General features: G+C 35.6%; 3 protein-coding genes and 1 pseudogene across 3 annotated transcripts; 3 read left to right on the top strand and 1 right to left on the bottom strand.

Moving 5' to 3' along the window:
• Window positions 1-4,984: 4,984 nt before the first annotated feature.
• LOC147385181 (Ribosomal protein L17 family protein) lies at window positions 4,985-6,073 on the top strand. Its single transcript, XM_086426133.1, has 2 exons — window positions 4,985-5,283; window positions 5,413-6,073. The coding sequence occupies exons 1-2, from the start codon at window positions 5,088-5,090 to the stop codon at window positions 5,820-5,822; spliced, it is 606 nt and encodes a 201-aa protein (XP_086282259.1). The 5' UTR covers window positions 4,985-5,087; the 3' UTR covers window positions 5,823-6,073.
• Window positions 6,074-14,066: 7,993 nt separating this feature from the next.
• LOC147385180 (G-type lectin S-receptor-like serine/threonine-protein kinase At2g19130 pseudogene) lies at window positions 14,067-14,624 on the bottom strand (annotated as a pseudogene).
• A 1,771-nt stretch (window positions 14,625-16,395) lies between these two features.
• Window positions 16,396-18,842, top strand: LOC147385179 (cytochrome P450 714C2-like). The gene is made up of 4 exons (XM_086426055.1): window positions 16,396-17,019; window positions 17,278-17,525; window positions 17,614-17,968; window positions 18,281-18,842. Exons 1-4 carry the CDS (start codon window positions 16,504-16,506, stop codon window positions 18,704-18,706), a joined length of 1,545 nt encoding a protein of 514 aa, XP_086282181.1. The 5' UTR covers window positions 16,396-16,503; the 3' UTR covers window positions 18,707-18,842.
• A 3,245-nt stretch (window positions 18,843-22,087) lies between these two features.
• On the top strand, window positions 22,088-24,018 carry LOC147385178 (cytochrome P450 714C2-like). Its single transcript, XM_086426800.1, has 4 exons — window positions 22,088-22,603; window positions 22,810-23,057; window positions 23,152-23,506; window positions 23,588-24,018. Exons 1-4 carry the CDS (start codon window positions 22,088-22,090, stop codon window positions 24,011-24,013), a joined length of 1,545 nt encoding a protein of 514 aa, XP_086282926.1. The 3' UTR covers window positions 24,014-24,018.
• Window positions 24,019-26,719: the final 2,701 nt, after the last annotated feature.

Raw genomic sequence — 26,719 nt, 5'->3', positions numbered from 1 at the left:
TGGCAATGAGTGGAGTGGCCCAGGAGCTTATAAGGAGAGAGACAAGGCAATGAGTGTCTGGTGTGGGACTAAATTCAACATTATTGTTCTGGGGACCAGATTGTAAGATAAGAAGGAATTAGACCAACGTTGGCCTATACTATTGCCCACATAATCCACTAGAGAATTTCATCAACGACATGAATAGAACAATGAACCAAGGGTCAAAATCATGTGCACATGAAATTGAGATGCACCTTTGGGGATATGCCAATTTCAGAGGTGCCAAAGAGGGTTTACTTTCAAGTTATGGAAACAGAAGGTATTGGGCACTGACTTTATCCAACCAATTTGGTCTCTATGCGGGGGGATGGGGTGTCGTTAATCCATGTTGATTCAGTTTTCTTGATTATTTACTTTGACACTATTGCAACTAATATTTTGAAGCATGAAATGAATTATATCAGACAAAATATGTATAAAAATTTGGGTTTCCAAGCGATAAAGATCAGTGACAAAATAACAAGTGCTAAAGATAAAGATTAAGGACTTATCCAAAAAAACAAGATAAAGATTAGGGCCAAATATAATTGTAACCGATCAGTTCTGATAATAAGAGTTTCCATATACAAGCCTTGGAGCTTAGAAATGAGCCATATCCTCATGTTCTTTACTAACGTCTGTAACAGAACAAGAATATGGTCATCTTAGATGACAACAAACTAAGTTCTGTTAGATGACAGCAGCAATATTAATCCCACATCCATCAGCATCAAAGGACTTCTCACCACACCCAAACCTTCCAACCAATAACTAGTACTTGACTCCTGTTCTCTTAACAAGATTTAGAAGCTCATCAATGCATACTATGTATGTCTTATGCAAGTTAAGTACACATGACAAAATGCTATTGTTACCAACATCTGTGGAAAGCTTATAAATGATAACTATGTAGCAACACATGTCTAAGTAGACATCTCTATGAGAAAAGCTTTTGATACTCATCTGCTTCTTGAGCCATTTCATCCATGCTCCTGTCCTTCCTTTCTATATCCAAATCGAACTTCTGCTTTAACTCTTTCTCATTCATACCTAACTATTCAACAAGATCAATATCCCCAAGATACTAGAATCAATCCACCTCAACCGGAGTTAAATTACATGCAAGTGAAAGAATGCATCATAGAAAGCTTTCGACTTACAGCATCATGAATCTCATCATTTTTCCCATAGTCACCACCTTCTAGGCTAGGTGCCACCACCACTTTTTGCAATTAAAGGTAAGAGAGAGAATTCATGTCTCCCAATTTGGGTTATCTTCGTGCAAAATCATTTTCCCCAAGTTACCATTTATGAAGGCATTATTTGATGAAGCAATCTTTCAAAGTAGCCATCAAAATGCTTTAATCAAGAACGTGCACTTTATGTACCATAACTATTGTACATAAATCTGTATCATATATCTAGTATAATTTTAGGAATTATGCAGAATTGACATTCAATCATAAATACTTTGCATGATCTCAAAATTGAGCATATTACATTCTTCTCTTCCATACCTTCAGTGTTTCTTTGAGGCGGAATTTCAAAGAGAGTTTGATTGAATTCGGAAGAACTAAAGACAGCAAGTTAGTGTGAGTCTCAAGTGCAAGGTGAAGAATTTGTTAACCCTATAACACTAGGTACCAAAGGTATGGTTTTAAGTGACTCATGTTACCAAAGGTTGACAGCCACAAGTCCCATAGAGAGAAGAGACAAATCCATAGAACCCACAAGGGATTTGGAAGCACAGACCGATGCAAAGGAGATTCATATTAGTAAGTTAGACGGTACATTGGTTGATAGGGAAGTGAAACTGGTGGGTTTATGGCAGACTGATACAGGCGTATTGAAACCATCAACAAACTCAAGGTCGAAATGTTTAATGTGGACATGCTTAAGGTTAAGATGTGAGAGTTTGCCGAGTCTCTCAAAGCCGAGATCATTGCTGCTGTCAAAATTTCTATGGTTTTCAAAGGGGTCCATAAACCTTTGAGATTCATTTCAAAATCTTGATTTCAAAGGGACAAATGTAACATCGAGATTTCTTGTAATTTCTGGATTTCAAAAGGCTCAAAGAAAGGTACCTCCATATTATCTGATGAAAAACTTAGAATGTTAAGTGGTAGAGACAATAAATCAATGAAACAAACCTCCAACACAAGTGAGAACTGAAGTCATAAAACAGTCAAGTTAAAGGTCCAAAACTGCGTGCTGTTCATTCTCAATCAGTCAATATTTCATTCATGTCTAGTACTTTGGAAAACATGCAAAGCTGTTAGGTACTGCAAAGCTGTATGCTCTTGTAGGAAGTACTCAATGTACATGCTATTTAACAAGCAAGGGGATAGAAGAATAACATGTCTATGACTATGTTGTCATCCATATTTATCTGAAAATGAAAGACAAAAAATTAGACTTGTTGTCTGTCTTGAATTGCAAATGTAAGTGAGGACGCTTTATAATAATGCTCAAGCTGATGGCCAATCTTCTGTGCTGTGAGCCACAAATCACTAGTCATGTTGGTTGTGAGAACAACAAAGTGCTTACTTCACACCTCGAATAGATGAGCACATGTAAATAAAGTCAAGTGATCAACCGAAACGTCCAAGAAAAGCACAGTTACGACAACAATCCAATTAAAAATTCATAGCAAATTAAATCCCATTAACAGGCATGCAAACACTCACCCAATGCTCAACCGGGAGAATCTTGAATGTGCTGACATATATATATATATATAGATCACAAGAACCTTTAAAAGGCATATCTATATAATAAAATAAAAAACTGTAGGGTCAATTTTTGTGAGGGACAAACTTCCATCCACCTAGGATAAACATTCCATCCAACTATAATTTTTGTGGGATCCACTTTATTGTCTTTCTTTTTCACCCTTCTAATTTCACTATATTTTCTCTTTACTCCTTTAACCCACTTCATTATTTTTTATCTTTTACCCCGTAATCTCCAAAACATAAAACGACTAAATTTTATCCAATAAAAAATTAACTAGATATTATGCATAAGTTGCAGGCTATGGCCATGCAAAAATGACCCAAATAGTTATCATGTATGTATACTCATGTATATACTTATAGAAGAGTATATTTGTTTAGGTGCATCCTTAACATAATTTAACTAGAGCGCATGTAGGCAAATTTATAAGTGCATGCATGTTTGGTATAACATGGCTCATTTTTCTCTCATTTCTCTCCATTATTTTTCTTTTCTCTCCTCACTTAACAATCCAAACAATAGAAATGGAGAGAAATTCTTTTTTTTATTCTTTTTTTTTTCTCTCCATTTCTCTTAATCCAGACACACCGTTAAACGGGTTAGTTTTTCCTCTCTCTCTCTAAATGGGAGAGAAAAGAAATACTCATGACTAATAAAAACACTAAAAATTACAACTCTACATTTTTTTTTACCAAATTTAAATTTTCTATTGTTAAACTAAACAAGATGGAAATAAACTAGATTCCTTCTCTCTTTCTTTTCTGTTAATTAGTTTCTTTTCTCTTCATTTCTCTCAATCCGATAGGAGTGAGAGACAAAAGTAAGTGAGAAGGTACAAAATGTAAATGTAGATGACTTACTTTACCTTTATTAGGCTTATTTTGCAACAAAGTTTGTCATCTATCTGAAATATATATATATATATGGGAGGCGTTCAATGGCCAACTTTTTGGCAAAACATTTTTCAAAACATGAGTTAGAAATTTGGAATGGGCTGATTTTTGGTGAGGATGATCTCTACGGTGAGGAGATCATCCTCACCAAAAACCAGCCCATTCCAAAACTTCTAACCCATGTTTATAAGCTGAAAAAATGGGACCGTCCATTTTTTGTAAACTGTTTTTGATGGGATTAGAAGTTTTGGAATGGGCTGATTTTTGGTGAGGATGATCTCCTCACCGTAGAGATCATCCTCACCAAAAATCAGCCCATTCCAAAACTTCTAACCCATGTTTTGAAAAATGTTTTGCCAAAATGTTTGGTGCTGAACATTTCCCATATATATATAATATATATGGGAAATGTTCAAACACCCTAAGTTTTACCACACACTTTAACAACGTTTTTGTCCTACATGGGTTAGAAGTTTTGGAATGAGCTGATTTTTGGTGAGGATGATCTCTATGATTAGAAGATCCTCCCAAAAATCAGCCAATTCCGAAATGTTTAGCCCCATGTTTACACGTTGAAAAATCGTGGACCGTCCATTTTTTGTAAATCATTTTGATGGGGTTAGAAGTTTTGGAATGAGCTGATTTTTGGTGAGGATGATCTCCTCACCATAGAGATCATCCTCACCAAAAATCAGCTCATTCCGAAACTTCTAACCCATGTAAGACAAAACGCGTTTTTAAAGTGTGTGGTTAAAACTAAGGGTGGCGAACGGGACCCTATATATATATATATATTAATCTAAGAGTAATAACTCCTATTTAAATAATTTGAATATATCTATATTTAAAGATGAATCCTGCTAGAATTCCCTCAAGATTGGACCTCATATGGCACATTTTGACTTGAAAAAACATCTATGATTCCTATAGACTTTCACATCAAGTCGTGCGTTATGAGGTCCAATCATCGGCATTATTCTTAAATCATTTTAAATAGAGTTGTTATAAGATTACTTACTAGGTGGCATGCACAATCGACTCCGTGACATGACAAGTTCAAAAATGACAAGTTTGGGAATCAGTACGCCTTGGGATACACGATTGTACTACATCATAAAAAGCGTATCCCAAGGGAGCCGTGTATTCCAAGGCGTAAGATCGCGGTTCCTGAACTTGTCCACGTCAGGGAGTCGATTGAGTATGGCACCTGCTGAGTCATTTTATCAGGACTCTTTTAAATAAGTTTTGGGAGGCTTTGACTCGTCCGATTCATCTCGTCTCGCTGAAAATCGTTAATACGTGGCTTTCTCAAAACGTGAATGAAAGAGGGAGACAAGATTTGTGGATAAATCCTCTGTAGCGTTTGTAGATTGTAGAGAGAGAGAGAGAGAGAGGCCTCTCAAGCAAAGAAAGGGAAGCTGATAGAGAGTTTCATCAATGGCCATGGCAATGGCGTGTGGTTCATCAACTTGGTGTATGGCCTCTCTTAGGTCTGCCCTTCCTTCAACTTCAACCCCACCTTCTCTTCGCTTTCCCTCCTCTTCTCAACTCAAATTCTCTACCCAAACATCACCCAAACCGCTCCTCCGCTCTTTCACAGGTCTCTCTCCACTAAATCCCCTTCTTTCACTCGGTAATTTCCCTCTCTCTCTCTCTAGTCTCTACTTGTTGTTCAAATTATGTTTCTCAACAGTTCAGTAACCCTAACTACTGAGTACAAACTAACAAATCTCTTCCATTCCATCCGATGTTTCTCTTGCAGATCAATCTAACTTGGAGTACAACTTCGTTGTCATCGAAAGTGGAGGCCGATTCTACGCAATGAGACATGGGAGGCGAGTTCCAAAGCTCAACCGTCCTCCTGACCAGCGTAAAGCCCTACTACGAGGCCTCACTACTCAACTCCTCAAACATGGTAGAATCAAGACCACTAGAGCTAGGGCTAGTGCCATGAGGAAGTACGTAGATAAAATGATCACCTTAGCCAAAGACGGCTCTCTTCATAAGCGGCGACAAGCTTTGGGTTTCATTTACGAAAAGCAGATCGTCCACGCCTTGTTTGCTGAGGTCCCAGATCGTTATGGGGAGAGAAATGGAGGCTACACAAGAATCATAAGAACGCTGCCCCGCCGTGGGGACAATGCCCCCATGGCCTACATTGAGCTTGTCTAGTCTAGTCTAGTCTAGTCTAGGTAATAATTTCTTTGTGCTGAGGTTTTGTTTTATTTATTTATTATGAACAATTGCAGTTGCATTCCATCGATTACTTGTCTTGAAATGTTGTTATTATTTTAATGCTAATGTAATTGTATGTGACCATGTTACCAAATGAATGCTTATCGAATTTTGGATGTAAAACATGTCAATGAAGGCAGTGTTGATTGTATTATACATTTTCTTGGAATCAACTTATAATTCAGATATTCAGAGTAAATTGTTAACAAGTAGGATTATCCTGTTCATGAATAATACAAGATCATTCTGTATCCTTGCACTTTTGTATAATTATACTGTACTCTGTTAATTTTAAACTAAAATGTGCAACATCGAATGCACATCACAAGATATTATACATTTAATCCCCTGAGTTTGTAATGTTCTGTAATGAAATCAGATCAAAACAACCATCAACGTCGGTCATGGGGAATGAACACTGCCTCATCGATCTCGTTGTTGTAATCTGCAAGATTACGAGGGCTCCTGTTAAGAACTCATAGGAGTAATTTACCAACATCCACTTTCAGTGGGATCTCGACACCTTTTTTTTCCCCCATTGTATGAGCTTGTTACTACTTCGATTGCCACCCCACTTCCTGCTGCTTCTAGTAATTAACCTCCCACTTCATTGCAAATCAGTGTGCTTAGTTAATAACTATGTCTATTATTGGATTTGGAGCAATACATTATCAGTTGCGATTCGATTTCTGGTTCAAGTCTTCTTACCAAATTCTGTTTTTAGGTCCAGATTTGTTTGTACGATTTAAACCAATTATTGCTGAAACATTTTAATGCCAAGCAATTTATGTTGAAACTGGCAATGTTTAAAAATGGGTCGAGGGTATACGAGTCTTTTCTTTCCAGTGAGGTGTGAGTATGCCATACTTTTTTTCCCTTAAACAAAGCTTTCATTTTTTTTTTTGTTGATAAATTTATAGAACTCAAAAACTGCAAAATAAAAAGAAATACATAAGTTAGACGATTTACCATAGATATACTCATACCGAGGTAAGATTATTAAAATACTGGCTAGTTATTATGCCACGTCTGTGTTGTCGTTCAGTTGACTCTCAAGCGATGATGTACTGAGTATCCATTGACTATATTCTCTAGAATCTACTTCTAATGTAAAGCTCAAGTTTTTAGGAGGTTAACTGTTTTGTCAGTTTTGATTTTTTCTACCACCATATAATTTTGGTTGTTTACTTGGAAACATTTATAACCAAATCTACCCAGACCATGTATGCCAGCTTGACTAGTTTAAAATATAGGATTATGATTCTTTTCTTTTATTTTTTTATTTGGTAACCTAAGAAAATTATGAGTTTGTTCTAATATTGGAGATGGTTATCTATTTATTACAATCTATCTATCTATCTATCTATATATATATATATATATATATATATGGGTCAGGTTCAAGGGCCATATGAGAAAACATATGTAAAAACTTTCGTTTTTAATAAAATTTTAAAATATGGGTTAGAAATTTTGGATTGAGTTGATTTTTTGTGAGGATGATCTCTATGATGGGAAGATCATCCAAAAAAAAATCAGCCCAATCTGAAACTTCTAACCCCATTAAAAGTGATTTAGAATGTGGACCGTCGATTTTTTACCAATTTTTATCACTAATTTGTAAATCACTTTTGATGGATTTAGAAGTTTCTGATTGAGCTGATTTTTTGTGAGGATGATCTTTTCATCATAGTGACCATCCTTGCAAAAAATCAGCTCAATCCAAAACCTCTAACTCTTATTTTGAAAAACGAAAGTTTTTTCATATGTTTTCTCATATGGCCCTTGAACTGCCCCCTATATATATATATATATTTATCTCATCATCAAGAAATAATAGTTTCTCTATGCATGACGAAGTACAATGACATACACACTCATGTTTTGTTGAACTTTTTCATAGAGGCTCAAATCATATGCTTGGTGTACCATTAGATATTAGCAGTTTGATGATTATCTGAACTGCACTTAAGCTGTCAAAGTCCTGTTTGGATTGGCATAAAATTGTACTATTGCAAAACCAAATGAGCTTAAAATTGTTGATTGAAGTAAATCAATGTTTGTCTATTTGGTGCCACATCTTTTTTCCAATCCTTTTATTGATTACAAAATCAGTGAACATGCGAGCTCCTGTGATAAGACCTATGCTATTCTACTCCAAGCCTTTTCAAATTTTTATGTTTTGAATGCAACCCTTAATGTGTCACCTTAGAAACTCTATCCCATCCCTTCTCTTTTCCCATCTGTAGCTGTACTATTATATATTTGTGACATCGGAATCTCTGGATTCCTGGTCATTTTGGTTCAGAAGATGGCTTATTTTTTCGGCAACACTTGCTTCTTGCTGCTTCTGAGTAATCAAGTCCTTTTTGTTTCAAACCCCACCATGCGAACGCAACTCACTGCATTGATATTGTAAATAATCCCTAAATTACGTATTAAAAAAAATCCTCGAACTCCTTCAAATTTTATATAATAAAAAAAACAGTTGATTATTTATGTCCAATTTTATATTTCATTCCTAGAGTTGAAGCAAATTCTTTCGCTGATTAAAAACAGAAAGCACCCAAGAATATTTGTCTTGGTAACCTGTTCAATTCTTTGTCTTTTGTTCAACCATCATCCTTTCCAGGTTTTGCAATTTGGGGCTCCAAGGTTCCCTCTAAAATTTCCTTCTTTATTTGGTCTGCGGTCTTGGGAAACATTATTACTTTGGACCATTTGATGTCTAGAGGGGATATTTTTGTGAACTTGCTTCCTTTGCAAATCCAACAAGGAATATTTTTGTTAATCATGTTCTTATCCATTGTCCCTTTGCTAGCGAAGTCTAGGCACATTTTGTGTCTTTGTTTGGTTTCCAGTGGTGTCTTCCTCCTTCTGTTCATGCTTTGTTTGAGAGTTAGGCTGTTAAAAATCTTCCTTTGAAAAGTAGAATCCTGTGGACATTAACCCTTTTTTATATTTGTTGGGGCATCTGGCTGGAACAGAATGACAAGAGTGTTTGATGGAAAGGAGAATTCCTTGCAAGATGTGTTGTTTTCGATTTTGGGTTTTGGGCTAAGCGGTTCAGAGGGAGTTTTTTTTTTGTTTTTAGTTGAAGACTTTCGGTTTAGATAGGTGCTCTTTTGTACTAGTTGATCAGCCACGTCTTTGATGGAACATAGCCTAGATAGCGTACCAATTAGACAAACAATTGTAGCTGCCTGAGGTGTCAAAACTTTTATTCTGATCACAAACTTGACGATAAACTTTCTTCATACTCTTCTTGGATGACAGAATTTCGTTTTCTAGGCCTGCTTACTCCTTTTCCATGCACCTGCTGCAATAAATGTGCCTTGTGATTCTGTAATAATAAAGCTTACACCTACATATGGCATGATCCTTGGAGCGCTGTAGGGATCCTGATGCACAATAGGCAACAAGAGACCGACATAGAGTTAAGGCTTCACGGGGAAACAAAAGTGAGTTCTTTGATTCGCCAAGACTTATGGATTCTCCCTATGCATTTGACTGCCACCTTGGGGCTCATATGGGACAACATTCGAACCTTGGAGTTGGATGGCACTGAAGAAGACAAAGTGATATGGAAATCAGATCCGAAAGGTGTATTCACGTTGAAATCTGCTTACAAAGCCTTGCAACAACCCAACCCACAAGTCACCTGGCACAAGTTAGTTTGGTTCTCTAACAACATCAAGAGACATAGTGCTACCTCATGGCTTGGATTGAACAAGGTCTTAAAACCCATGACAAACTAATGGCCATGGGAATTACCCAACACTCGAAATGTTGCTTCTGCAGGAATGCCCCTGAAAATGAAAGTCACTTATTCCTTGAGTGTGACTATGCCTTTGGGTTGTGGCAGAGATTGTTAAAGAGAAGTAACATCAACCATTTAAACAAACACTAGGATTCTGAGGTAGAATGGTTGAGTAACCACATCAAGGGGAATTCCTTACGCTCACTCGTTAAAAAGCTTGATTTTAATGCATTCATACACCACATATGACTAGAAAGATGCAGAAGAATCTTCAAGAATAGCTTTCTTCCTTCAAATCTGTTGGAAAATTTCATCATTAGAGATGTCATCCTTAGAACTAAAAGCATAGACACAACCACTGAGGACAACGCTGCAAACAGAGAGTTTATGAACTCATGAAACATCAACTCTAAATTCGAGGTAAAAAACACCATGAGATGCAAATGGATCAAGCCTATTCAAGGTGAATGTGCGCTCAACACTGATGGCTCCCTCAGAGGCAATGTGGGGGGAGAAAGAGCTATAATCAGAGATGACCAAGGAAGAACAATAGGAGCATTGGCGGAAACCACCCATGGGGAATCAATTCTGTACTATGAGCTTCAAGCGATTCTTAAAGGTTTGGACATGGCAAATACCTTTCACATTAGAGCCCTGAATGTTAGAGTGGACTAAAAAATAGTTATCGACTGCATAAATGACCTAAACAAGACCCCTTGGAAAGAAGAGAAGCTGGTCAAAGTCATCAAAGCTAAAGCCTTATTGTTCCACAAGATTGACTTCTCCTTCTGCTTTAGAGAGACAAATCAAGCTGCGGATTTCTTAGCTAGTTACCTTACTGACCCTGGTAGCATTAGGTTGGATCCTTTAAGCCTCCCTACTAATCTCAAGACCATCATATGTAAGGATGTCTACGGGCACGTCTATGAAAGAATGTAAGGGCCTTCTGTTTTCTGGTTGGGGGTCTGCCTAACCCCCCCTTAATTTTCAAAAAAATAAAAATAAATAAAGCTTACACCTTTTTTGGTTTGATTAACCACCCCATCAAAGTTAATTTTAAGTCAACCTTCATCTGCCTTTTTCTAGAAGAATGTCCTGATCATGTCCAACTGAACATTGTCTCCTTAATGTTTGTGCATCAAGCATTCGTCATGCATATCTTAAGGCCGGATATTGTCCACAAATCCATATATTCAAGACAAGTATAACACTAAAAAAGAGATTTTATTTTTATGATTTGTTAAATTTAAATTCCTCCTCGTCAATATCCAAGCCAAATTTCTTTATTACCCATTCGGAGTGAGTTTCTTGCAACTGAAATGATCATATGGAGAACCTAGAGGTGAACCAAATCCTCATTGAAGTTTGAAGTTAGGCAATCAAAATTTGTGATCATCATGTCATCTTCTTTTTTTTTTTTTTTGATAAGTATCACATGTCTTCTTCAAAGCCTTGTCCCAAAATATTTGGCATTGGCTGAATGAGTCTTGTTCCGTTACTTAATTATTTCTAAAGCCATGTCTTCTATTATTAAAAGTATGTTCATGTCCCCTCTTAACTCGGTCCACATTCTTTTGAGTCTTCCTCTCACTTTGTTAAAACCTTTGACTTATAAGTTACTTGTAACTGGTGCTGTGATGGGCCACAGCCTAAACCATCTCAATCGACTTTATCTTAGTTTATCACATATTGGGCAATTACATTTTCATGAATATGTTCATTTCACTTCAATAATCTTCTCACTTATCCATCTTAGCAGTCATTTTTTCTACATTCAATCAATGATCATGTTACTTTTTAATCATCCAAGATACAGTTTCGTAAAATGTATCAGTCAGTCATTTTATAAAAAAAAATTCTTTTAATTTGGGATGTGTTGGCCACATAGCACACAGATATACCTTTAAGAATTTGGTTACAAGTATCCTGGCTCAGATAGGCACTGGATGTTCCTAATCATCATGTAGCATCGTTCTACAGTCTATTGATTTTGATTTGAAGATTTAGTTCCCATTTGTACAGCAATGAGTTTACATGCGAACTTGGTAAATTTAAGATTTGTTCATCAATGCCTCACCCCGGACCTCATCTTCCACAACTTGACAACTTTGGTGAATCCTTTGGACTCTCTCTGCTATATGACATGAAAAATCATATCACCATTGCATCAATTAGCAATTACAGAATTTAAGAACCCTCACATACTTTGAAAAATCATATCATGTAATTTATAAATTTGAACTAAGTTGTGTAAATTTTTCATACTTTGTCACATAAGAAAATAAAAAAAGTTTGATAAATAACATTTTATTTTTCCCTTCAAGGAAATTCCCATAGAATGTAAGAGCACTTTAGTCATTTGAAGTGATTAATGTCGCCAATAGCCATTTAAATTTTTTAAATACTTTTAAATGTGATCTGTCAAAGTCAAAGAAAGACTCAAAAGCAACCCCACACGGCCTCACAAGACTTGATGACCCTTGGGGTTTAAGTCTTTGGGGCTCTTAACTTTGGCCAATTCAAAGGATTTGGACCTGAAGTTCCAACTTGTGGAAGTTAGGACACCCGTTACACTTTCAGAAGAAATGTTTGAAAACAACTTTCCACCCACTCATTGCGCGTCCTTTACCCTATTACCTAAATTAAAGAGGAACAAAGTCAAAAAAACTTTAATCTGTGGGTTTTTTTTATTTATCATAAATAATTTTTACAGAATTATAGAAAGCTTGGTTCTACAAAACACACTATTGTGGGTCATAGCAACTCCATATATCAATCCCAATAATTAATTTAATGTACACTTCTTGGATCATATCGATAAGCTGGATTTACATAGGGTGAATAGATACTATCACAGACCTCATATGATCATCTTCTTGAATGTCGATTGTAAGCTTGATTTCATTTCAAGAGCTCGATCACGCGGAGATTTTAGGTGGTCTACTTGAGAGATTACACATATAGACAGTTGTTTTGAACTCCAAGAAGCTTTACATTCATCACGCTTGTGTGACACCAAAATGGAGAGAAGACTTGTCCCTGAATATAGATTTGGAAGGAGTCTCTAGAAAAATACACTATTAATTATTTTATTTTAAAAAAAAATTATAATTTAGCACACATTTTGAATTATCCTAAATATATTTTAGATTATTCTTATGGTATATTGCTATATAAGAGTATTTTAAAAATTCAATGATTTTATAAAAAATTTCTGAAATTTTCTATGACCTTTCAAACTCTCTATTTCTTATGAAATATGGACTGATTATAAATAAAAAGACATAGCCCTTCAATTGACAAGTTAACATCATAGAGAGAATAATCACTTGGATCATACATAAACCATATAAATGCAATTATAGTAGGCTTAAAGAAGATCTCATAATAGAGTCCTTGCTTCTTAGAGGTCCCTTGTTTAACAGAGGGATGGATATGAGTACACCCTCACATAATCTCAAAAAAGAAAAAATGATACCTAATTATCATAATTGTCTTGTTTATGGCCTACTTGGTCATTTGTGGTGATGATATGGTTCCTACTATAAATCTTTCTTGCATGTGATGCAAGTGATGACCTTCCCAAGGACAAATAAGTTGTAGGTAGAAAATAAGCAATTAACCCTCATAACTCAAGATCTGTGACTTGTAATATGATATTAATGTTGGATCCAAAAATCTTTCAATTAACATAAATGAGTGTTTTTATACACAAAATGATTTCTTGAGATACTTGAACGTGTTCTAGTTAGCCTCCATGCGCTTATTCTTTGCCATTTTTTTTATTGTTTATTCGACATATCCTCAATTTAGAATCTATTTTAGATGCAATAATTTTGATGGTGAAGTTTCGTTAGGGAATTAAATAAATATCATCGTCTCCCTTGCCCGAGTATTAAATATTATTGTTTGTCATCAATTATTCATGGCCCTATTGAAATAGTATTCTTCTATCTTTACATTAATGATTATTATTTCCACTCTAAGAAGCTTTGGTTACTAGTAAACGTTAACTGTGTTTTGGACTCTTTTAAATTAGCCTTCGACTTATGATCAGAAACCTTCTCCTTATATAAGCTTGTTATTCCTGAAAGTTGAAGCATTAGGTCTTCTTAAGGACTGCTCCTTCCCCTTTAAAAAATATCAAAACCTTCTTTTTCTTCGGCAATTTATAGGACTAAATATCTTCACAAAGAAGAGTGAACACGAGAGAAAACCATCTTGTTTTTTCCTTCGATCGGAATGATTTAAAGCAAGAATAACATATCACATAAAGTAAGAACAGCCACAACCTAAGCACCAAGTACCAACAACAACAAAGAAAATATGTAAGTATGACGTAGAAATTCACAATATACTCACCTTGATTGTGAATTGGTACTTGTCAACATGGTGGAGTGCCTTTTGGCCTGAGAAGTAGTTCAAATGTTACTCCGTACCTTCAACCCATTACCAGAAGAAGACTCAAAGAAGACTCCATTATACTGAAGATTCTCCACAAGAGTTTGGAGATCCAAGAGAATGTTTTCTGGTTTCACATGGCAATGTATGATGCAATCTCTGCATTTCTCATGGAGATAAACCAATCCACTTGCGATCCCAAGCGCAATTTGGTATCTAGTTTTCCAATCGAGAGTCTTGGAGTCTCTTTGGAATAAATGATTGTCTAAGGAACCATTTGGCATGTATTCATAGACTATCAACCTTTTGGTACCTTCGGAGCAAAACCCACGAAGACGAACCAAATTTACATGCTGAATTGTTCCGATTGTGCTAACTTCTGCTCGGAATTGTTTCTCTCCTTGTCTGAGCCCTTCAAGTATCTTGACGGATATGGCAGTCGAATCAGATAATGTTCCTTTAAAAACAGAACCGAAGCCTCCTCCCCCCAACCTTTCGGCAAAGTTCTTTGTTGCAGAATGTAAATCTTTGTACCTAAAGGGCACGAGAGAGCCTTCAACACCCTTCAATGGTCCCATCAATTGATTCCATTGGCTTCTCCATATCAGCACAAAAGTGATGCCAAGGAGAGCTAAAACCCCAATAACGACTACAACTACAATGACTATAGTAGATGTTTCTTCTTTCTATGCTTAGAACTTGGTAGCTCTGAAGCCGCTAGTCGAAGATACATGCCTCTTTCATTTATGTCTCAGATACATGCCTCTTTCATTTATGTCTCCTTCGGAAAGTTGTTTCATGTCCTACAACCCTCCATTCCATATCGAACACCCGCCGTTGTACGAATAAGCAGAACAAGAACAATTGTTCAAGCAAGCCAATTCACATTCTTGAAAACTCCCTACTGTTACATTCTGTGGATTTTTCGGCAATTGCATCTCGGGCATCAAAAGGAACCTATATTTTATATTGCCGTCCTTGCATTTTAAAGGCATCTTTCTCACACACTCACTCGACCAATCGCTCAAATTCCAGTTTTTGAGAGACTTTGGTTCAAAAAACCTTGCAAGCATTCACAGTTTGGCAAGCTTTTTTTATTACAAATACCAAAGGTCCACAAAGCGAGTAAGGTTCACAATGATCGTTCGGCCGAGTCCAAAGCAATAACCACTCTTTGCTAGTGTTCAACCAAGTAAATTGCTGAATTTGTCCAGATAAATCAATGACAAACCTTGAAAGAATAGAACTATCTTCAACTGTATAAGTGAAATAGTTCTCTTTTTCGTTTGAAACATAGTTAAAATCATAGAAACAATTCGACATCATTTCGGGTACCAACGTAAAAATCTTTCCAATAAAAATCTTTAGACACAAAATCCAATGGTTGAGATTTATGAATATCTCGATAACACAAATCTCGGAGAGATTTATCATGAGGATAAATCTCAATCATTGGATTTTGAATTTAAAGGATTGTTTTCCATGAGTCATTCTTAGGAGTCAAGAGATCCTGACCAGTATTAGTATTCATGTAGAGATCGTTGTTAGCAATCAATCATTTAATTCGTCAAAAAATTGTGAATTTTTTGTATGCTCCCTTCACAAAACCGTAGATCCTTTTCTTGGGGATACACAAGGATAGAGATTTATGATTATGTGAACTACACGATTCTACTTTCATATTAAAGATTTATCCCTTTTCAAAATAACATTGACCGCTGACATTGTTTCACACATCGGTGTACATGATGGAACCATACCATAGAATATCTCAAACAATTTTGGTTCTGTGCACTTAATTTCAACGTTACTTGAGCATTTTCCTTACCTTTAAGACCTTCATTAACTGGTCAAAAGTCAAGAATTCTAAGTTAGTTCTGAGTCACGACTAAATGGGTCGTCCAACGATAGGAATTCCAATTATTAGTAACGGTCCAGATGGATCACTGCATTTATTTCAGATTGCATACGCCGCTGACCATCTTTTTTATTTTTTGTTGCGTCAACACATGGTTGTGTCTCTCCATCAAACAGAACGGAGGGTTAAGATTACAGGAAAAATAAAAACAGATTTCATAGAGATCAGTAGTAAACATTTTTCTAGTGAAATGGAACAGATCCTCTACGACTAGAATAAAATGGACGGATCCACCACCAATTCCAACTAGAGATATATATATACATGTAGGTCCATCGAGAAAAAAAACTCTCCTATTACGCCTACCTTTGTTGATTATTTTGCTGGGATGACGCAAAGGGTGACAATTACCCTAGATGCGTTGTGTCACCCTCGTGTTCTCATTTGTGTCACTCCAACATTAGTGTTATTTATTATTTGAATCATGATCTAACTTAACTCATTCTATAAATACCTCACTCTTAACTAATCAGATTACACCAAAAGAAGAAACAAGAAAGAAGAAAGAAGAGAGAAAATAATAAGAAGAAGAAGAAGCCATGGAACTACAACTAGTTGCCAAGGTCTTCTTTTCACTTGCTTTGCTTTGTATATTAACTTCGTTTCTTCGTATCTATAACGCACTCTGCTTAAAGCCTCAAAGGCTACGTTCAAAGCTCAAAAAACAAGGTATCGATGGTCCTCAACCTTCCTTCCTCTATGGAAATATTCCTGAGATGAAGAAGATCCAATCAATGGTTCCAAAGGGCCCACAGCAACAACCCATCACGAATCACGATTGTACTTTCATTCTCTTCCCATATTTCGAGCAGTGGAGAAAAGAATACGGCAAAGTATTCATGTTTTCACTGGGGAACGTGCAACTGTTGTACGTGACCCACCCGGATGTTGTGAAGGAAATGAGCCTCTACACATCTTTGGATTTGGGGAAGCCAGCATACCAACAGAAGGAAAGAGGGACTTTGCTTGGACAAGGCATCCTCACCTCCAATGGTGCAATGTGGGCTCACCAAAGGAAAGTCATTGCTCCTGAGTTATACATGGACAGAGTTAAGGTAATTAAATAATAATAATAATAATAATAGACAGATTCTATTGCCACACCTACTTTTGCTAACGCCACCCCAATATGCTTGCTCATTCTCAAGTCATGATTTACATATGAATTGGGGTGTTGTTAGCAAAAGTTGGTGTGACAATAGAACCTCTATAATAATAGGCTTTGTGCTTGTACTTTTATTTTTTCTTCTATAATTATGTTTACTAATGATATAGTTAATATAATTGAATATCTATATATACTATTATTGTAGGGCATGGTGAACCTAATGGTGGAGGCAACCAACATACTAACAAAATCATGGGAGAATAAAATTGAAAGTGAGGGTGGAGTTGCTGACATAAGAGCTGATACAGACTTGAGAACCTTCTCTTCCTTTGTGATCTCTAAAACTTTGTTTGGGAACAGTTATGCCAAAGGGACAGAGATATTTCTAAGGCTTAGGGGTATTCAAAAGGCCCTATCAAACCCTAGTCTACTTAGTGGGCTCCCAGGCTTGAGGTGTGTATAAATTTCATCAACTATTACTCTTGATTCTAAATATTTGATTACAAATTTAAAATATCGGAAAATAATTTCTATGATCTAGATATCTTCCAACCAAGAACAACAGAGAGATATGGAGATTAGAAAAAGAAGTGTACTCGATGATTTTGAGGATAGTGAAGGATCGAACCAATGAAACATTTGAGAAAGATCTCTTACAATCGATCATCGAAGGTGCTGAAAATGGTGACCTAAGGCAGGATGAAGTTGAGAAATTCATTGTCGATAATTGCAAGAACATCTATCTTGCTGGGTATGAGACAACTGCGATTTCCGCATCATGGGCCTTGATGCTATTGGCTTCACATCCATCATGGCAAAATCTTGTCCGTGCTGAGATAGTTGAAGTATGCGGTGGGAATGTTCCAGATGCTGATATGCTTCGAAAGATGAAAATGGTACCCCATGAATTAGATTCTACTCTTCTTTATTCTTTGGGTATTATATATGATGCATCATAATAAGATTTAGAATAATGATGAATGCACACGGTTTGGTACACGGCTGATATGGCAAGGGCACAGAACCGCATATCTTTTTCCTGTGTTTCCCGATGAAAAAGATCTATGGTTCTGTGCCTTTGCCACATCAGCCATGTACCAAAACCGCATGCATCCATCACCACTCTTAAGATTTATTACTATAGCCTAGGGTCTTCATACTTTAGTAATCATCATTCAAGAAACCATTTATTTCAATTCCCATGGCAGATGACAATGGTGATTCAAGAGTCGTTGCGTCTTTACCCTCCTGCAACATTTATGTCAAGGGAGGCCTTCAAAGACATGAAATTTGGAGGCATCCACATTCCGAAAGGCATCAATCTTTGGATATCAGTGCTACCCTTACACCATGATCCCGAAATTTGGGGGCCTGATGTCCACAAGTTTAATCCTGAGAGGTTCACAAATGGACTTAATAGTGCCTGCAAGTTCCCACAGGCGTACATGCCATTTGGTGTGGGACCACGCATATGTGCTGGACAAAACTTTGCCATTGTAGAATTGAAGATAGTATTGGCTCTAATTCTATCAAAATTCTCTTTCACACTTTCTCCTAAGTATCGTCACTCGCCTTCATTCAGATTGGTAGTAGAGCCTGAATATGGAGTCGATCTTATTGTAAAGAAGGTGTAAAAACCTTTAAAGTTTAGCAAATAAGAAAGCAAATTATACTTTTTGCTTTTATGTATTTGGTGCAAGTCTATGTTTCGTGTTGGTTTTTTCTATCTTATAACTTCATGTTTTTTTTCTTCTACACAACTTGGTAATTTTGTCAACAATAATATTGAAGTATTATTTTCTTCTATCTTCAGATCAATCTATTATAAAGGGACTCCTCAAGTAGTGCAAAATTAATAAATTTAATGATTTAATTCTGCTATCTTGAATAAGATTTGAAGTTTAAGTGAGGAAAAAAATTCAACATATGTGCTTTTGAGAACCGATACCCTCGTGGCATTACATGAAAACTGGAAAATTTGACAAAAAAAATTGACGGGCCAAGGCCCACAAATTTTAGAAATTGAATTTTGACGGTTAAGATTGTAGAAATTCTTGATATTCCCATATTTGACGGCTTTGAGCTGTCAAATTTCTCGCATCCTTCATTAATTTGATAATTTTGACCCATCGAAAAAAAAATTTGACAATGAAAAATTCAACGCCAATTCAACCCCTTAGTCTATCGAATTTTATGAAATTTGACGACACCATCAAATTTGGGCTTTTTCACATTGTGCAGATCAGTTAGGACAATGTTTACTAACATCAATTTCCCTGAGCCGGGAGGCAATGGCAATTCAAGGAGCCATCACTCATAAATGGGAAGTTTGGTACCCAAATATAGGTTTTTTTTTTTTTTTCAAATATTCCCAATGACACTACTTTGATGCATATAGGTGGCGGATCAGGTTTTGACCTACAACTTAAATTTTCTATGGTGCACCAATTTTATTTGAGTCATGATAATATGACTCATCAGGTGGCATACTCAATCGACTCCCTGATGTGGACAAGTTCAAGAATTGTATATGTGTACGCCTAGGGATACATGATTGCACTGCCCCATAAAAAAGTGTCTCCTGAGGAAATTGTGTATCCTAAGGCGTATAGATCTATGGTTGCCAAACTTGTCCATGTTAGGGAGTCCATTGAGTATGCCACCTAACGAGTGAAGACTCGATCGGGACTCATTTTATTTTCTTCGATGGTTACCTCTAATAGGAAAGAATTGCATCATGAATAGGGCTAGTAATGGGCCAAATAATATCCATTTACCCGACTCACCCTACCTGAGTTATTCAGGTACAAGTACAATTTTTTTTTTTATCTTTTTTAAGAAATCAGGTAAATTTATCCACAATTATTTTTATCTGACTATTTTTAGGGTCGAGTATGGATATGCATCCAATCCAATCAAAATATCTATTTATTCGAGCTTAAGACAGTTAATTCATAATAAAATATATGTATAACTCAAAATTAAAGTTTTTTTCCATCTTCACCATGAGGTGTATAAATCCAACTTGAATATCCACTTGAAAGTTGGGTACAAGTCAGATACGGGTATCCTTGAAAAAAGTGGATAAATGGTCGGATGTAACTAAGGACATCCTTAGCATAAGTGGGTAAAAAATCGGATATGGATAACCGGGTAAAATATTAGATAAGGATATGAAAATAGCTTCATCCCATACCTGACCCATTGCCAGTCCTAGTTATGAGTGGGTGAAGTTTACGCCACTATGAATAAATTCTTAAATAATTGTGTATATTTTTCCATAAAAAATCAACTATTACTTTTGTTATTCAGAAAAAATTTCATATGCATCATGCCTTTTAAAACCCTGCTGGCAACATCTATGTTGTTTTTTTTAATTCGATGTTGAAATCCCACCTGATACATTTTCTAGCATCAAATATTGTTGGATAAAAAGCGTCCAATGCCCACCGGTTAACCAGTGCCACATGAATCAGAGAAAATTGAGGACTTTGGTCACTGCGTTCTAGGGGCGGAGCCATGATTTTGTCCTCCTAGGGGCAATAAGAGGAAAAAAAAAAAAAAGGTGTGTGTGTAGCTCTTAAATTCTAATAGAATTTGTAAATTCTTGTGACTCGTTGCCCTCACTATAAATCCGCCCTGACCCTCTTCCTCCATTTAATTTTCCTACTTTTATTTAAATTAACGACTAAAAGTTTAGGACTTTGACACTCTCCATCAAGACTTTGACACTCTCCATCAAGAAGGTTAAGATAAGTGAAAAAAATTCTTTTATATTTATCCTTTATTCTTAATTCTTTAGGCATATATATTCCTTTTTCTTAAAAAATACTTTCATTACCAAGTTAATTAGTAAGATTTCAAATCTTATTAAAGCTATGTTTGGATTGAGAGACGTAGAGAGAAGAGAAACTTGATTTTTTTTTCCATCATGTTTGGATTGATAGGAGAGAATTTGGGATAATTTTGAAATTTTAAAATATCTGAAAAGAAATTTAGGGACAGAATTGAAATTATAAAATATTTTAAAAAGATTCTCTCCACTTTTAAATAAAAAGAAAATTCATCTTTTTTTTTTCTTTCCAATTCTTTTCTCTTCTCTCCTCACTTAACAATCAAAACAAGAGAAATGGGAAGAAACTCATTTATTTTCTCTTCTCTTGATTTCTCTCAATCCAAACACGACATTAGCGTGGTTGAACTCAAATAGATTATCAAATGGGCAATCTAAATTTAAAATTAAAATTCAACGGTGAAAAATAAGTTTTTTTTTCAAGATTTATAGAATTTTGTCCTCTACATCCCTGTAGCATCGGATTATGTATTTGGATTTCACAAGATGAACTCTATGACCTTAAGTAAGATTTCAAATCTTACTAAGTTAGTAAGACTAGTCTTACTCTTTTTCTTATGATGGAGAGCCTCAACCTCATCCTAGGATGAGGCCATTGTTTTCCAAGGTATTACTTTTCTCCAATATAAAAAGCAGAAACAGTACTCAAGACGCTAAGCGGGCTTTATCTTTTGTTTTTTGTTTTTTTTTGTTTTTTTTAAATCACAACATGTGGTAAGCATGATTTAACAGTAGTGATTTGCTATTAAAAAACGAAGGTCTTAAGCTGTTAATTAAAACATGAGAGCTATTATTACCACACCAACTTTTACTAATGCTACAATAATTCCTATATAAATCATTAAAGAATTGCACATGGTTGGTGTGGCGTTAGAAAAGAAACAGATCCTCAGGTAGGTATAGCGAGTGGCCTTCATTACGTCTTTAAACCATTCTATTGAGAATGATAGACTACACTAACGTGTGTCCGACTAAATATTTCATTCTCAATCTATCTAGAAGGAGGAAAAAAAAAAAAACCATTCATCATGTCAAGCTCACCTTTGTTTACAATCTATGATAAATCTTTTTATTCCCCCGTTAACACATCTATATATAAATAATCCACTCTTAAATCCTCAAGACTTACACCCAAGAAGGAGACAAGAGAGAAGAAGAAGACATGGAACTACAACTAGTTGCTAAGATCTTATTTTCACTTGCTTTGATTTATATATGTAACTTGTTTCTTTGTCTCTTTAACGCACTCTGCTTAAAGCCTCAAAGGCTACGTTCAAAGCTCAAAAAACAAGGTATCGATGGTCCTCAACCTTCCTTCCTCTATGGAAACATTCCTGAGATGAAGAAGATCCAATCAATGGTTCCAAAGGGCCCACAACAACAACCCATCACGAATCACGATTGTACTTCCATTCTCTTCCCATATTTCGAGCAGTGGAGGAAGGAATATGGAAAAGTATTCACGTTTTCCTTGGGGAGAGTGCAACTGTTGTATGTGACCCACCCGGATATGGTGAAGGAAATGAGCCTCTACACATCTTTGGACTTGGGAAAGCCAGCATACCAACAGAAAGAACGAGGGGCATTACTTGGACAAGGCATCCTCACCTCCAATGGTGCAATGTGGGCTCACCAGAGGAGAGTCATTGCTCCTGAGTTATACATGGACAGAGTTAAGGTAAGTAAATAATAATAATAATAATAATAATAGAGAGCTACCAACTTTTACTAACACCACACCATCTGTGTGCAATTACATAGGAATTGGTGTGGCAATAGTTACTCTCTAATAATAATAAGCTTTAATTTGATCTTCTTGTTCTTTTTTTTTTCTTTATGATTACTGATGATATACTTAATAAAATTAAATATCTAATATTGTAGGGCATGGTGAACCTAATGGTGGAGGCAACCAACATACTAACAAAATCATGGGAGACTAAAATTGGAACTGAGGGGGGAGTTGCTGACATAAGAGCTGATACAGACTTGAGAACTTTCTCTTCCTTTGTGATCTCAAAAACTTTGTTTGGGAACAGCTATGCCAAAGGGACAGAGATATTTCTAAGGTTTAGGGGTATTCAAAAGGCCTTGTCCACACCTAGTCTACTTAGTGGGCTCCCTGGTTTGAGGTGTGTATCAATTTCACCAAACTCACTCTTGAATGATACTAAATATTTGATTACAAATTTAAAAATATATTGGAAAATAATTTCTATGATCTAGATATCTTCCGAACAAGAACAATAGAAAGATATGGAGATTAGAAAAAGAGGTGCACTCAATGATTTTAAGGATAGTGAAGGAGCGTACGGATGAAACATCTGAGAAGGATCTCTTAAAATCGATCATCGAGGGTGCTAAAAATGGTGACCTAAGTGGAAGTGCAGCTAAGCAATTCATCGTTGATAATTGCAAGAACATTTACTTGGCTGGGTACGAGACAACTGCAATTTCTGCATCATGGGCATTGATGCTATTGGCTTCATATCCAGAATGGCAAGATCGCGTTCGTGCTGAACTGGTTGAAGTGTGTGGTGGGAATGTTCCAGATTCTGATATGCTTCGAAAGATGAAAACGGTACCCGTGGATTAAATTTTATATTATATATATAACTTCTTAAAACTTTTAATAAACCATTTATTTCAATTCCAATGGCAGATGACAATGGTGATTCAAGAATCATTGCGTCTTTACCCTCCCGCAACATTTATATCAAGGGAGGCCTACAAGGACATGAAATTTGGAGGCATCCACATTCCGAAAGGTGTAAACCTTTGGATATCGGTGTTACCCTTGCACCATGACCCCGAAATTTGGGGACCTGATGTCCACAAGTTTAATCCTGAGAGGTTTGCTAATGGACTTAGTAGTGCATGCAAGTTCCCACACGCATACATGCCATTTGGTGTAGGACCACGCATATGTGCTGGACAGAATTTTGCGTTAGTAGAATTGAAGATAGTATTGGCTCTAATTCTATCAAAATTCTCTTTCACACTTTCTCCTAAGTATCGCCACTCGCCTTCATTCAGATTGGTAGTAGAGCCAGAATATGGAGTCGATCTTATCGTAAAGAAGGTGTAAAAACCTTTAAAGTTTAGCAAAGAAAGCAAATTATACTAATTGCTTTAATATATTTGGTGTAAGTCTATGGATCAAGTTCATTTTGTTTTTTTTTCTCTTATAACTTCACATTCTTTATCTTCTAAGCAACTTTGTACTTTTTTCAACAATAAACTTGAAATAACATTTTTCTTGTTATAATGGGACTCCTCAAGTAGTGCAAAATTAATAAATTTGATGATTTAATTCTACCATCGCTAATTAGATTTGAAGTTTAATTGTAAGGAAAAAAAAAATTCTTCCTCTATGATTTTGAGAACGGACACCTTTGCAAATCAATTGGAACAATGTTTATAAATATCAATTTACGTGAGCGAGCTGGCCATGGCAAGTCAAGGAGCCATCACTCATAAAGGGGAAGTTAGGTACCACACAGTTGTCCAACTATTCCCCAGTGCCTGTCATCACTAATAGGTGGTGGGTCAGTTTTTTTAATACAATTTAAATTTCCTATGGTACACTAATTTTATTCTGATTTTGTTAAGTGCACACGTTCAAAGTGCATCAAGTGCACTTTGCAACGTGGATTTTGTACCAGAAATGCCTTTAAAATTTTATTTTTTCAAAATCCCCTCCATTTTCAATTTCCAAAAATGTATTTATTGCACTTTAACGTGTGCCCCAGCCCCTAAGGCAACAACGTTAACAAAACCCATTTTATTCTCGTCATTAGTTACCACTAAATGGAAAGAATTACTTTATGGGTGGGTGAAGTTTACACCACAGTGAATAAATTCTCAAATAATTGTGAATATTTTTGCATCAAATGAAAAAATAATTAAGAAAATATTCAATTTGATCAGGTAATTCGAAAATTAACAATATTCACAAACTAATGAACCTGGCCTAATGAATATTTCATGAAGAATCCACATATTGACCCACGGTATTGTCACCAGTCATATTGGTATTGTCACCAGTCATATTTTAGATACTTCAAATTGTACTTATCTAATTTATCGACTTATCAAGAATTTTTTTTTTTTTTTTTTTTGTTAAGCAAGTATATGTATAGATTTTAAAATTTTGAATTATGTACAATCGATCAGGCTGAGGCATAACTTATTTCATAGTTTTTTATTTTCAAGTTGCGAAGATTCATGTAATCACTAATCATCCATCTACATGAAGGGAAATCCTCCCATTTCTGAAGATTTTGTTATAATCATTGGTTGGGTGTTGACTTTATTTAAATGATAATTGGTTGCAACAACGTTGAGATAAATTATCCTGACTGGGCTTAGACCCATGTCTTACTTGGTTTGACAAATTGCAAATTAAGCAACTTTGAGGTTGTGGGTTCAAGTCCAGCTTACTCATCCAAAAAGAAAAAAAAAAGATATTATTCTGAACTGGTGCCGGTTATCTCACTCATGATTGGTCAAAATTCATTCATTTTCTTCTCAAAAACAATCATCTTCAACCTCGTGATTCTATCCACTAAACCTTCAAACCTTAAGGCAAGATAAGATTTTGGTGGAAGTATAAAATAATTGGTTATTGGGTAAAAAATCAAAGATTTACTTTAAAGGATCGGAAAATACGAGATTGAAATTATGAATTGAAGATAAGATTGAGTAGATTAAAAAAGATATACCGTAAAGTTTAAAGATGACTGGTTTTGAGAAGAAAAAAAAAATGATGGTTTCTAGCTGAAGATTGAAGATGAGGGCATTTGAGTCTTTTTTATTTTATTTTAATTTTCCATTAGTCTATGAAGAAGACTATGGTCAAGGGAAGCATGTTATCAGTTTTCAAAACATAAGGCATGTCTCTAATATACACCAAAACGTGGGGTGTATGTCTAAATTATCCTTATATAATTTTACAAATTTATCGTAATAATTGACCTAAGTAGGTTGAATTCAATGTTCTTTAATTAATTAATAAATTACTAGTTTGGTATGCAAATTATACTCAGCTTAACATGGTTTTTTAAATGGAAAATAAAGCACATATATGGGAATCTATTTGGTGGCATACACGAATAATTAAATAAAATTATGTTTGTCTTGTATCATAGGTACAATTGATTGGTCAGCCACAAAAGCCTTTGATGTGTTGTTGTAATCGTGGGTCATGATGTGTTCTTGTTTTGGAGCTGTTGATAGGATCTTTGGAATGTTTCCATAAAGAAATGAAGGTGGAGGACCTTTGATCCCTTGTTTTCGAAGCTTTGATCATAGCCATCGATCAGGTTTAAGCAGAGATTATTATAGAGACGTGAAAATGAGTTAAATATATAAAGCAAAGTAAGTGAAGTGAAGATCTTCATAACTAGTTTCAGTTCACGCTCTCCCTTCTTCAATTATCCTTTTTTAGGTTTTAGTGTCTCATGAGGTGTTCAAAGTGGGTTATTTATTGATGGAAAACTCCAGCCTCAAATAATATTTTCAAGTTTCTCTATCAAACAAACCGCTGATATGGAAATTAATGGATGCTCACCAAATTATCTATCCTATTATATTGGTCCTTATAAAATATATTATTTTCGTCACATCTCAAACGAATTCAAATTTATTGTTAAAGAAAAAATATGTTAAGTTGATAAACCAATGGCATGATGCCACATGTACAATGAAAATTATAAAAATAAAATGAATAATGATTGTCTGATGCCCTGTTACACACTCTCCTTAAATGTGGAATGAGCTAGAATCATAGATT

The sequence above is a fragment of the Akebia trifoliata genome, chromosome 15 (assembly GCF_017979445.1).
Source record: "Akebia trifoliata isolate Shusen 1 chromosome 15, ASM1797944v1, whole genome shotgun sequence".
In the NCBI taxonomy this organism is placed as follows: Eukaryota; Viridiplantae; Streptophyta; class Magnoliopsida; order Ranunculales; family Lardizabalaceae; genus Akebia; species Akebia trifoliata.
The sequence above is the reverse complement of the archived record's forward strand: the minus strand, read 5'-3'. Positions and strand labels throughout refer to the sequence as shown.

Bases quoted from the DNA above. Each gene is read 5' to 3' on its own strand.
- LOC147385179 (XM_086426055.1), top strand. From the start codon at position 16,504: ATGGAACTACAACTAGTTGCCAAGGTCTTCTTTTCACTTGCTTTGCTT. The intron at 17,020-17,277 runs GTAATTAAATAA...CTATTATTGTAG, and splicing joins TATACATGGACAGAGTTAAG to GGCATGGTGAACCTAATGGT. The intron at 17,526-17,613 runs GTGTGTATAAAT...TCTATGATCTAG, and splicing joins AGTGGGCTCCCAGGCTTGAG to ATATCTTCCAACCAAGAACA.
- LOC147385181 (XM_086426133.1), top strand. From the start codon at position 5,088: ATGGCCATGGCAATGGCGTGTGGTTCATCAACTTGGTGTATGGCCTCT. The intron at 5,284-5,412 runs GTAATTTCCCTC...TTTCTCTTGCAG, and splicing joins AAATCCCCTTCTTTCACTCG to ATCAATCTAACTTGGAGTAC.
- LOC147385178 (XM_086426800.1), top strand. From the start codon at position 22,088: ATGGAACTACAACTAGTTGCTAAGATCTTATTTTCACTTGCTTTGATT. The intron at 23,058-23,151 runs GTGTGTATCAAT...TCTATGATCTAG, and splicing joins AGTGGGCTCCCTGGTTTGAG to ATATCTTCCGAACAAGAACA. The intron at 23,507-23,587 runs GTACCCGTGGAT...TTCCAATGGCAG, and splicing joins TGCTTCGAAAGATGAAAACG to ATGACAATGGTGATTCAAGA.